General features: G+C 40.9%; 1 protein-coding gene across 1 annotated transcript in view; it reads right to left on the reverse strand.

Moving 5' to 3' along the window:
- Positions 1 to 13,101, reverse strand: part of dst (dystonin) — a gene marked incomplete at its 5' end in the record, with an annotated part of 90,416 nt that overhangs the window by 67,603 nt on the left and 9,712 nt on the right. Inside the window, 5 exons of the mRNA XM_079280195.1 lie at positions 2,257 to 2,349; positions 3,451 to 3,528; positions 4,681 to 4,779; positions 6,779 to 6,868; positions 9,338 to 9,399. Of these exons, the coding sequence (XP_079136321.1) occupies positions 2,257 to 2,349; positions 3,451 to 3,528; positions 4,681 to 4,779; positions 6,779 to 6,868; positions 9,338 to 9,399 (422 nt within the window). The remainder of the gene's footprint in view (positions 1 to 2,256; positions 2,350 to 3,450; positions 3,529 to 4,680; positions 4,780 to 6,778; positions 6,869 to 9,337; positions 9,400 to 13,101) is intronic.

A 13,101-nucleotide genomic window follows, 5' to 3' on the forward strand; every position in this document is an offset into this window, starting at 1 on the left:
AACACTATTATCTGAACAGATCACCACCACTGCAGTTCACAAGGGGGCAAAATGCTCTGACCAGGAAGTGATTCACCACATAACACCATTACAACAACATAACACAGCCTGACAGCGCGGGGCGCAAGTCCACTGTGGAGGAATCTATCAGTGTACTTTTAAAACGTGACAAAAGGATAATTAAGTAGTGTGTACAAAGGTAAATATAATGGCACCACACGGCTCAGCTAAAAGAACACTGTGCCACTGTCAGCTTACAGTGTTTGAACGCCGACGAAGTTTCCCAGAAGGTCAAAGTCACCTGACAGCCGGCACCGTTCAAACTACAGAGTACTGGTGACTCGCACGGCTACTTATTGACAAACTGTTAAATACGGCTGGTACTGCAGGATTCCTTTCAGTAAAATAAATGATTTATACCATTCCAGATGATTTATATAGTTACTTGGTACAGTTTATATTGACAGTGAATGAATGATATAATTGAATCATGACTGTGTGTTTGTGTAGAGAGCAACAGACATCACAGAGACAGTGACAATCAATCAAGTGTCAATCAACAATGAAGACCAATAAACAATGAAGACCAACAGGCAAATAAATACCAGACAACATTGCAATGTCATTGTGGTGCACTGTCACCGGCTGCATACTAAAACAAACATCACACTCAACACCATGTTCCAGGTGAAAATACAGCAGATTGTGAAGAACAGCGGCAGCGTCTGAACACCGAATCAAAACTTCAACAGCAAAACAGTGAACCAACTATGAGATAAAGAATTAAGCTCAAACATAACCACATGTGTAAGTTCATTTTTAATAACCTGCAGCAATAAGAAAAGCCCATGAAGTGTGCCTCCAAATCAACTATGACATTGTAAAACAAAGTTCATGCATATCAATCCGCTGTCAGCTGTACTTATATAATAAAGGCCAAGATACTGTGACTTGCTGACGTTCTAAATCAAGAAGAAACAGGCCCATGGCTGCTCAAGGGCTTGCGTGAGACATACAGCGGCAGGTGTTGGCAGCATCACCGACGCTACCTGTCAGCGAGTCCAGGCAAAATATCTCTGAACCACTTTATCCCTCATCATTTCCTTGAGGCCGTCAGTCAGACAGATGCATTCTTGTTCTAACAGAATGTGCTAACTCAATACCATCTCCATTAAAGCTACAAGTGTGAAAGACTCTTGCAATGTTCCTGTCCCCTACCAACCACTGAGTCATGTGACATGTGGTGCCAAAGATAGTAATAACCCAATGCAGCAGCCAGAGAGAAGGAAGGAAGGGAAGACTGAGTGAGAAGTCGTTCAAGTATGAAGTTTCTGCATGCTGTTGGATTTTTGACAGACACTTTGACGGACACCTGGATACTCCTGGTATGCTCGCTCACACACACACACACACACACACACACACACACACACACACACACACACACACACACACACACACACACACACACACACACACACACACACACACACACACATACACACACACATACACACACACACACACTAACCCACTCAACATGATTTGTGTCACTCCAGCAATAAAATGAAAAATATTCCCGAAGAAACCGTTTTTTTGAGAACATTCAGGGAGAAATATCAACCCAGATTAGAGCACAGGGAAATTTGAAAACCATCACAACTCTCCAAACTGCAACGCTTTTTTGGAAATACAATACTCTGCACTGACAAAACAAAGCAACATTCAAGCCATTGCTGTCTGCATTTAAACACAGACTCATTATAACTGTGCGCAAAAGCATTTTCCGTGTCTCAATACATCCTGTGGATAACAAAACATTATTTTTTTCGTTACCAGGAGCTACATGATGTTAGCTTGTCATGTTACAACTCAAGCTGAATCAAACATGAAAGTAAGCCTGGTAAACACTAACATCATACATCATCACCGTCATCTTCAGTGAGTAAGACTGCAATTACAACATTTATCATGATACATGCTGCACAGCTTTGACACCTTGTGGTCAAAAGAAGAAACATCCACGTTTGTCAGTGTGTGTTGGACCTCTGCATTCAAATATGAAGATCAACATCAAGTAAGATGTAAAGATACACACAAGGATCAAATGAACAGCCCTTAAAAGTGTGAACTCATTACTGATAATACAATGAAATGAAAAACAAGTAATAATCCAGTATCTAGGTAAAAGATAATGTTAATTATTTGGCGATTGAAATCATAAGAATTACCAAACCATGAGATGACAACGCTGACCTGAAAGTGCAGAATTATGGTCCAGATCAATCCCAGGGTCAGTTTTGGGTTGCCGTCTGTGATGTCATCGTTCCTGATATTTACAAGTTTGACCTGATGACAGGAAACACGTGATTACCATATTTACAATACCTCCAAATGCTCAAATCCTGCTCTTAAGTTTCTACATTATGGCATTCACCTTTACATGGATCAGTGCATTAAACAACTCCTAAATATCAGTAACTGTGTTTTGTCTATTTTGACTCGTGTGCCTGTCATTTAACAAGCACCACAAGGGGGCACAATAGTCATTATATTATGTCAGGGCGCTGCTACCTTGTTATCATGTGGGTCTGAGATGACAGACGGAAACAAATGTTTGCTCCTAATTAAATGTTATAAAGCAGCTCGGGCTGTTTTATCGTCCACATATCAGAGGGGAAAATTCATGAACAAAAGAATGTGAATCATACAAACGCATCCTTGTTTTAACGGAGCAGGTCATCTATTCCTCTAAAGCCAGTCTGATCATCTGTTATAACTGCAATCAATAAGCTGCAGGGGGAGATTTGAGGAGGTTTAAAGAGATACTTTTCTGTTCAAGGGAGTATCTGGTGTGTACTGCAGCTAAAACAACAGATCAGCTCATTTGTGACCATCTATGATTCCTTTGTCTCAAGCCTTACGTCACATCTGGCTCTGGCTCAGCAAGGCTGTGTTCTTCATCACATCCTGAGTGGTGGTGGGGGGGGGGGGGGGAGGGGAGGGCAATCAAAGCTCTCTGAAACCCCACCGATGGGATCTGTAGTCAGCGCTCTTTAAATGCTGCCATTATTATTGGTGGGAGCTGAATTGTAATTGTCATCAAGAGAGATGGCAAATGCCACGAGTCCAACAGTGTGTGATGTTGGAGAATAGGCAGAGAATAGGCAATCACCACTGAATGGGGCCGTCCCACACTATGTGGCACTGCGTGTCTGAGCCAAGATATTCAGAAACAGTGTTCCATTTGCATTCCCTCTTCAACTACCCATGTGCCTCTGCTTGCATTTGTCAACCTTGGTGGTTACAAGAGAACAAATCTCTCTGAATATGATGCAACTGCACACATGAACTGCTACATTTACAAGTGCTATCCAGCTGTAACATTTTATTGAATTCGCTTCCTGCATCAGAACAAGAGTGTCAGAGTGTGCTTGGATTGATCCGTACCTGCCGCCTCTTTAAATAATCCAGTGCTATTTGTACATTCTGGAGTCTGTGGAAGCGCATCCTTCCTCTCTCCCGAGGCTGTGGACATAAAGAGGGAAGAGCGGTCATGTATGGCAATCAGATTTTTCTCAATATCAGAGGACACATTTAAAAAAATGATTAATAGCATGGTGGACACAGGACATGCATCCAGGTTCTTACCCGCTATTCTGGTGAGATAAAGACGTCAAAGAACACACAAGAAAAACTCACAACAGGAGTAGCCATTTCACAAAAAATCTGTGCATATACAGAACATTTTCCACCGTTTGCATCTCTAGAAATTTGCCCTTAACATGTAATAACAAACCAAGTAACAGGTAAAGGGTATTCGCTGTGCTGTAGACACCAGATATACAACTTTAAAATGATAGCAGGATGATTCCTCGTTTGAGAAACGATCCAATCTCTTGTGGCGAATGCACGCGAACAGTCAGGGGCCACAGCATGAGGTAATGAAATGGAAAATGCATTGTAGCCAGGATGCAGCAGCAGCAAAAGACGTGTGCTGCATTCAGCCGTATTTGTAAGTTGATAAAAGCTGGGACGAATCCTGCTCATCTCAATAGCAAAGCAACGGTAACCCGTCTCCTAGAGCTTCCATTCAACGGCTCTCACACACTTATGAGGAGCTCTTGAGGCTTAAAAAACACTTCAAAGCATACTCGAAAGCAGCAGATGAAAAATGTCCTGATGCTCACGAAGGTTCGGAGCGCTTTGATTGCATGGCTCGTTGACGGGCAAAGCTGGTGAGATGGATATAAAGACCCAATCTTTATTGGCAGTTTCAATATATTGCATCTTTTTTATGCCTTTGCAAGGTCAGCGGGCCAAATGTATTGTTGATGCATGTTCAACAACACATTTGAGCATGAAGATGCCTGTCTTTGAATCATGTGCACAATTTCCTCTGCATCCTCAGTATCATCTGGTCATGTAGGATTCTGTTTGCTGATCAAAAGAAGTGGCATTATGAAACAACGTTGCATAGAAATCACACATTTAGGTAAATTGGGAAAAGGAAAACACTACTCTATAAGCATATAGAATAACTACAATATCTGCTCAAGCCATAAGTCGACAGAAAGACAAATCGTACGGTGGGATCGTTTCTACACTCCTGTTAACGGGCCACGGCACAACTCTGAATTAGTTTGTTAAAAGGGGGGGGGGGGGGCAAGCCACACGTACCCCCTGATCATCATCCACCGTGTCTCCATGCTGCTCAACTGCGCATGCTTCTGTCCCACTCACCAACCGCAATGTCTTCAGAAAATCACGCTCCCTCGGCTTATCACCGAAAAGGCAACACATGGAGGAGAAAGGAAGACATGGACACACACGGCGGCCAAATCAAAAGGAAGTTAGACAATGGACAGAAACCAATCAAAGAGTGGACAACAGAGGAGGAGGAACGGGATGTAAACAGAAAAACAGATAGCTTGTAGAGGATGAAAGTTAGTCACACTGGAGGAGGAGTAACTGCTGGGGCTCCTTGCACAGGAATACATGCAGTTTAAATACAGAAAGGGACAAGACAGTATGATAACATTATGTGGCTCAGGACTGCACAAAGACTGTATTAACATACTTCAATACAAGATGACAGAATGACATGTTAACAGAGAAGTTAAATAATACTGCAGAAAGCCAGCTGGATAACGTACAGTAACTAAGTGGCTACGCCAGAGTGCTACAGCTACATACACTGTACAGCTATGTGCTCTATGTGTGTGAGGGATTAGATACATAAACATACTGAACGAGACTGAATTCAACACCTTGTGATTTCTCATGAAAAAAACGTCTATAACAAGGCCACAAACCAAAGACAGCTCCCTATTTGTGGTTAAATAATGTGATTCAGACCGTTACCTACAATACCGTGAAAGGTTTTGGTTTCGAACTGCTACTGAAAATAAATCCACACCGAGACATCAACTCATAGTTATTCCAAGTTTTGACAGCGACAACTCCAGCTGTGTTTTAATCTCCATAAACAGCACAGTTTCCTGCACTCATGTAAGATTACTTCATCACAACGCCATTCATAGAAACAATGTCACACTTTCATGTTGGCTGACTGTCATGTGCAGTGATGTTTGTCCTCTGTTAATATTTGCAAAAAGGGCATTCTCAATAAGACGTGATGACCCAAATTCCATACACAGAAGTGCAGCAATGTTTGTCAGTTCATGACAGTGATGACCAGCAGTGGACCTTTTTTTACATACAGCAGTTGGAATAACTGCTCATGTAATTGTGGTATTTAAACACATTTCTCAAACGGAAAACAAAAGCCCAGGAAGGTCTGAAGGAATTTGATCAATCTTTCTTGTACGAACCGATATACTGGTGCCGTTTCTACATACATATTGTGTCAATGTAGCCTGTGTTGGATTTGACACGCTGTCAGTTTATGATACTTATTCTAATATGGATGACAGGTAACTATTTAGGGCTGTGCTCTTGGATTTTACTACCGCTTTTGATCTAATTGTCCGTGGTATTCATATTGCCGAGCTTAAATTGAATGGTTGGCTCTTGCTTGGGGAATGGGGGTCCAGATGAAGAATACAAAATAAAAGGTAGCCCTTGGCAGTTAGTGCGTTAAAAAGGCTTGTTAGCTTTGTTAATGGCTGATTATCGGTTGCCAAGAACTCGCCAGAAATCCCAGTGGGCTAAAGAGAGCTAGTTTTCATTGCTAAATTATTTTCCTTGCTTACATTTTGTTGACTGAGAGACAACAACCTTTTTGGCTCATCACCGTATTTAATATCCCACTCAAGTTAATTGCTACTTGAGCAACATACTGAGTGGCACAAAGCGCCCCATACCCTCAGTATCAAAAAGTCAAGTAAAGCACAACAAAAACACAACAAATCACAAACACATCAGTCTTTTTTCATAGATATCCCAGAAGGGAAAAAGGAAAAATAAATAAATAACTTGCATACAAGTCCCCCAACAATGCGACTTCATTGAGTGGGTTTTGGTGGACGAGTCAAAGCAGATCTGATTACAGACCATCAAATCCCAGGAATCCCTCCTGCCATCAGTTATATAAGTGAGAAGGACACAGAGGAAGGACATCAGTCATGCACCGGGAGGATGAGTTGCTCTACGGGGAGAGGAATAGATTTCTCACTTTCCTTACTGGTATCTAGTGATAATCGGAAGGTTTTGTGATGTCCACATGTACCAAAACATCATAACCGCAACTTTGTTTTGAGTTATTTTTCTCTGTAAGACACGCCGACATTAAAACAACAGAAAAACGTTAACTCACCAATGTGTCTCCAGACAAAACCTCCAGCAGTGAGATCAGGTTATGTCCATCTCGTAGGTCTTCATACAGGTCATTTATATGCTTTCGTACCTAAGGACACGAGGGAGAAACATGTGAGCAAGTATTGTTAAAAACAAAACTGTTGATTGAGGATGATCACGATAACAAATAGCTGTACTACTACTGTACATGTAGTCAAATTGGTGCTCAAATCTCTGAGTTGTTCGCAGTTATTGAACCATAATGATCTCAATTGCCAAAGAAGAGATCGTTGAGGATTATACCATGCATGTCTCTAAAATCCATACACCTGGTGTCACTATAACTCTGCCTTTGATGTTTCTTTCTTATGCAACTCAATTAACTTGGTTTTCAGTTTCCAGGTTTAGAACAACAAACTTGTATTCACTTTTTCCCCTCACCTTTCCCTTAAAAACTGAACTAAATGTTGCATAAAAACACACAGGATGTCATTGTGATGCCTTATCTAAAAACGTAAGCGAGCCACTTAACAACTCCGGGCCGAGGCGTTCTCTTTCCAGCAGGCCCATCTCTCCTTCCTGTCCTAAATACCGCGCCTCTGAAATCACCCTGCTGCCCGCTGACCTGCTTTCACACAGGGCTTTCAGCACTGTAATCCCAGATAGCAGCCACAGCTGTGGAGCCAAAATAGACTTGCGCCCTTATGTTATTGGGTCAACGGCGCAGCTCCCCCAACTATTACTCAGCACTTATATGATTTCTCACTGATGAAACAGACTTTACAATAAGTGGTCAGACATGAAATAAAATGCAAATATTTAAATATAACCATAAACTCAAGTTCAACAGGCTAAAACAACTACAGAAGAGAATTTATGTTTTTTTTATGCACTTGTTTCTGATTCTCTGTGCACCGTCATTGCGTGCGTTATGCTGTGCTACAGACATAAAATACAATTTCATTCTTTCTTTTGATTGTGACAAAACATAATGCGTCTCTCATGAAACAGTGTGAGCTGTAGCAGGTGTCTTCTTCAGGCAGAACTGGAGCCAGCAGCTTCTTCGGGCCTCATCCACCCTTCTAATGATCTTCATATTGGAAATGATGAATGTATTCCTGTCTGGAAATATCACACACCAATGATCATAAAACCAGTCAGCAGCACTGATCCACAGGAAGCCCCGTCCTCATCATAGGACTGACCCTTAAAGTGACCCCTCAGGACAGGTTTATGGCCCTCATCACACTTTGCAGATGATGATCAAAGAACACAAAAATCCCCTCAGGAGCAAAACAATGAATGCAACTTGGGTTGGGGGGAAACGAGTGGCCCACCATGTCATGTAACACACTCTGGCGCTTCATTCCCGATGAAAAAAAGAGTGTAGCAGCCGTACAGCTATGTTAGTAGCAATATTACCAGTTCATAGTTTAATTGAAACCTGCACTGACATTTATCAGGTGGTCATGAACCAAAGTATTGGACAAATTGAAATGTTGACGGGATGATAGTGGTAGATGAAAAATCAGGGAATGTGCCAATTCATTCAATAGTTGTTGAGACAAGTGTCACTAAAAACCACAACTGTCAATCTCATAATGATCATCCACGTCTACAGGATTCAGCATCTGGGAACCATAACTGTCTATATGAATTATGAGGCCAATCCATCAAGCTGATGTTGAGATATTTCACTGGATAAGTGAAACCTGTGATCTGCTGTGCATCTGGAGGTACCACCAGAGTCAGCAGCTAGCTGATAAACACTACCATCCCTACACACACACACACACACACACACACACACACACACACACACACACACACACACACACACACACACACACACACACAGCTAGCAGGGGAAATCAACCTGCATTGAAGTGAAGATACAAGTCTTGCTGTTCTGCATTTGAAAGAATGGACTTTCTCAAAACTCTCCTTGCTTGAGTCCGCTTAACCAGGACTCATGGCATCAACTAATGCATCATATCAGTGCCAAAGCAAACGAATGAATGAGCCTTAATTTATATGTCACATTACTACATCTTTATGTCTGACATAACAGAAATGAGTGTGATTTTTAGTGATTAATGCACCACTGATGTATGAATCCTATAAAAGTATAACATTCCGCATTACTTACAGGTAATGATTCATTTCTACAAAGGCAGATTCGATGAGATTTGCCAGTGCTTGTCTGTCTGCTGAAGTGTTTCATTAAATTCCCCACACACATGAAGCACCACAGTAAGCATTTCAGATTCCTGCCAACAACCGAAAACCTGTTGCTACAGCAGATCAACAGCACATGTCATGCTAAGTGACTTTCAGCCAGTTTTAATAATATCTGCGGAGGAATGTCAGCATGTTGGGACCTAACGTGGGGAGTGGTAATTGTTTTCACTGCCAATATTTCTCTAATAGATTGTTTATGTTGCTGATTCTTGGAACGAGTATTTAGGTTCCACCTTTGTTTTAGTGAATACAGTTTCCGTGAGACAAAGATGATTGAGATCGTTTTTTTACATGCAGATAATCTTAATTTGACATGGTATCACACATTAGTTCTTACCTTCAGCAGATGCTGGTTTATCCATTTTGTAAATGTCTTCTTCTGCACTCTGTCTCTTTCATCTGAGGAAGAGAGAAACAAGAAAACAATTTAACTCTCATTTAAGTTTTAAGGCATTGCACAGATCATTTGTGGAGCTTTATATTTTGCCTCCTGCTGCACAGAGTCAATGTGAAATGTTATTTTTGGATTCATAGTTTCAATGAAAGTGATGTAGAAAAGAGAGGAAATGTGAAGACCACAAGACCCAGTGGCTTAAAAGAAGGATGTAATGACATCACTCTCTCCTGCACGCTCTTGACCACGTAATGTGTTTTTTGTTTCCCAAAACCATAGCAACCAGACTTCCTGCAGCCAGTAACATATGTGGAACTAAATGGATGCATTAGCAGGGAAAAGGAAAATGATCCTGAAAATGTTCTCAAAATCAATTCCTTTCTCGTAGCAGAATTATAATTCAGAAAAACTACACTTGCGTTGTTGTGTTACATTATGAAGAACCTGTATGTTTGGTTGCTGTATTGTTCAATAAGATTGGCTTCTATCCAGTGGAAGAGCAGAGCAGGATTCACAGTCGGTTGTGACTCATTGCACTGTTTTCCACGTCTCCCAGTCTACCTGACACGACTCCTCTAAATCCTCCTCAGCGAACACCAAAATACTCACATGTTCAATCAATGACATTAACAACAATCTTCTGGCTCACATTTACACCAATAACGACAACATTGACCACATGACTAAAACACACAGACAACCTCTGCCCCTTAATAATCCTCAGTGATTAAAAGAAGTTTGACTCAAGGATATCTTACCTACTATTGAAATGAGCAAGCTTAGACATGACTGACATTTCAAGGAACTGGCAAGAAGAAGCAGTAAGATAAATACTGACCCATGCAGCACATTAGAGTTACCAGGTGAGCTCTATGCTCCCTCTCAGCTTGAAGTAGGTATTTCATCTTCTGCACTAGTTCCTGAGGGCTGTCGAGAGGATCGCGGTTCAGGTCGACGGATGCCATGTGGACAAGCGAGTGAGGAAGCAGAAACAGTCTCCTGCTTCTTTGCCTGCCTGCATACCAGCCTCTAGGGCAGCCGAGCTCCCTTTCTCATCAAGCATCCAGGACGAGTCCTGTCAGGTTTTCCATGGCTACTCAGTATTTTGAGTTTCTACACAGTTTAGCAGCGGCACTTAAAACCACAGGGGGTAAAAATCAGTGCTTCTTAAAAAAAAAAAAAGAAGAAGAAAAGTTCCTTGTCAACATGTCCGCGGATGGTTCCAACAGCAAGTTTGTTCAAGCTGCAATTTAAAAGCAATGTACCATCATTTGTGATGACAGCATGCATCACTTGATTTATGCAAACATATTTAATAGCGTCAGCAATACGTCATGGACCTTAATTATTAAGAGTGCGACAGTTTTCAGATAATCATCTCTCTCTATTGTGCAGCTGCCAAGACTCGCCACAATGTTTACTTCAGCAGAAACAACTGAGGACACATCCAGGCTAATAACAATCACCACCCGTCATGATACAACATGACAAATACCACAATCGGACTCCAGATCTTATCGGTAATCTAACCGTTTTTCAGCTGGGAGATTTTAGCGTCATTTTATATTTCTTTTCTTATTATACTGAGCAAACCAGTTACATAAGAGGCAGCGATAGAAAATGAAAGTGTCCCTGTCAGAAAGCCTGAAACATGCATTCCCAGGTAACTGAAGAGCCCCTGACTGTACTCTCTGCAGATTCCTACATTTAGTTCATCTAAAAATAGTGCATGTGTAACCCTCAGTGGCGGCTGGTGGAACATTTTCTAGGTAGGGCTGTGCCACATCCAATCAATTTCAGCAAACATCCATTATTATCATTAGTATCAAACACGCATTATTACTTTGCAGTTAAATATTTAACATTTATTCCAACACGAAAAAAAGCAGTAAATAACACTTTGACAAACATGTCAGGACATCTTATTTTTGTCACCCTCACAGGCAATTCAGTATAATATAATAATATATATATCATATACCGGTAATAATATATAACACACACATATATATATAATTATTTATTTATTTATTTATAACTATATATCCATTTCTCAGACAGGTGCTTCATGTAATGAATTTGTTTTGTTTGGAAAAGAATTACAATACAATGCTTGGTTAAACTAATCTGTGACTCTCGGTGGTTCCTTTACAAAAATTGGGCTCCGTAGATGAGCCTAGTGTCTAAAAACAGTACAACTGGTCCATAAATTCCTTTTTACTTTCGAAGAAGATCGCACATGTTACACGTGTGGCTGGAATTGAAAGTGGGTTGGTGTGACAATCATTTTGCATGATGGTCTACACATTTAGATCAAGACCTGACATGAAGGGAAACATCAGTTAAGTGATGGAACACATCAGAGCCTGACAAAAACAACAGTTATTAAAAAAAGAGTCCAAAAAACAAGGAAAATAGTCTGACAGTGCTGCTGTGTTCCTGATGATGTACTGTATCTGACTCCACAGCTGACTCACAGAGGGATAAAGCAGTGCTGCCTGCAATAGGCCACTAATGTGGTTTGTAATGCACCTAAGCTCTCTGCTGCATCATGTATAAACCTCTCCAGAGAGAAGCTCATCAATATAGATTGGCTGAACATTCCAGGAAACTCTCCGGCTCAAAGCAGCAGACGGGAGCTGAAAGGGTGCATCATCAACCAGCTATCAGGCACGGTCAGCGAGAGGCGACTGTACGTCACATGTCATACATATTACAGAAAACACTTCATAGACTCTGAACTAGGGAGCAGGTTTGAATAATATGCTGTGAGGTCAATTATTTCTGTAGCTGTGCTTCCCAACAAATGAGGGTGTGTTTTTATAGTCTGGTGCCCTCTTGAGGTTCTTATGAGAATACAAAGTGAGCATGGAGTACTATCAGTCCAAAACACATTGGACTTTAAAAGAGTAGTCGTACATTATTAAGATATATGTAGAGATCAACTATCAGACAGACAACAACCCAGCTCTGTCATTAAGAATAACAATGTGATCATACACTCATTCTCCTGATATTGTGCATCTTTATCAGCTAATCGATTATGTGATTATACTACTTGGACTTTTGCACCTTTTACCTATTTCACACACATTTGATTTTCTTGGACATGTTAAGATACAGTATAATACCACGGCTCATCATCCAAAAATGTTACTTATCACTGAAAAGATGCATCCGTCTGCTGTCTCATTCATGACTTTTGTTGGTTTCACATGCGTAAAAGAATGCATTTCTCACACAGCCACTCCAAAAGGATCCAGTTTCACCAGAGAGCCAAACCAACATTCCTGGGAGGGTTATTCTGGCAGTTAACTGCAAGTTTAACACAAAACACATCCCTGTTACCCTAAATCAAATATTGCCGGAATTTAAAAAATCGGCCATTACCATTACTTAACAAGGAAATGTGGAATTTGAGTGCAGAAGTTCTTCATGCAGCATTAAAGCTACTTTTACTCTGATCTTTTTACTCGGAGCACTTCACGATATCACTTTAAGTATTTAGGAATGGCGCACAAATTGTCTTATGGTGTTTTCATATTCTCACTTTAAATTCTGATTAATGTCCATCAAAGGTTTGGGAACAGTTGAGAAATGTTTGAACCAACAGCTTCTGATCTCTGACTTTAATAGGTTGATGTTTGAAGGATCACGAGAGCCTGACTAACCACTTTTCTCTCATATTACATCTGAACTTCTTGACA

Source organism: Melanostigma gelatinosum, assembly GCF_949748355.1.
Source record: "Melanostigma gelatinosum genome assembly, chromosome: 12".
NCBI lineage: Eukaryota > Metazoa > Chordata > Actinopteri > Perciformes > Zoarcidae > Melanostigma > Melanostigma gelatinosum.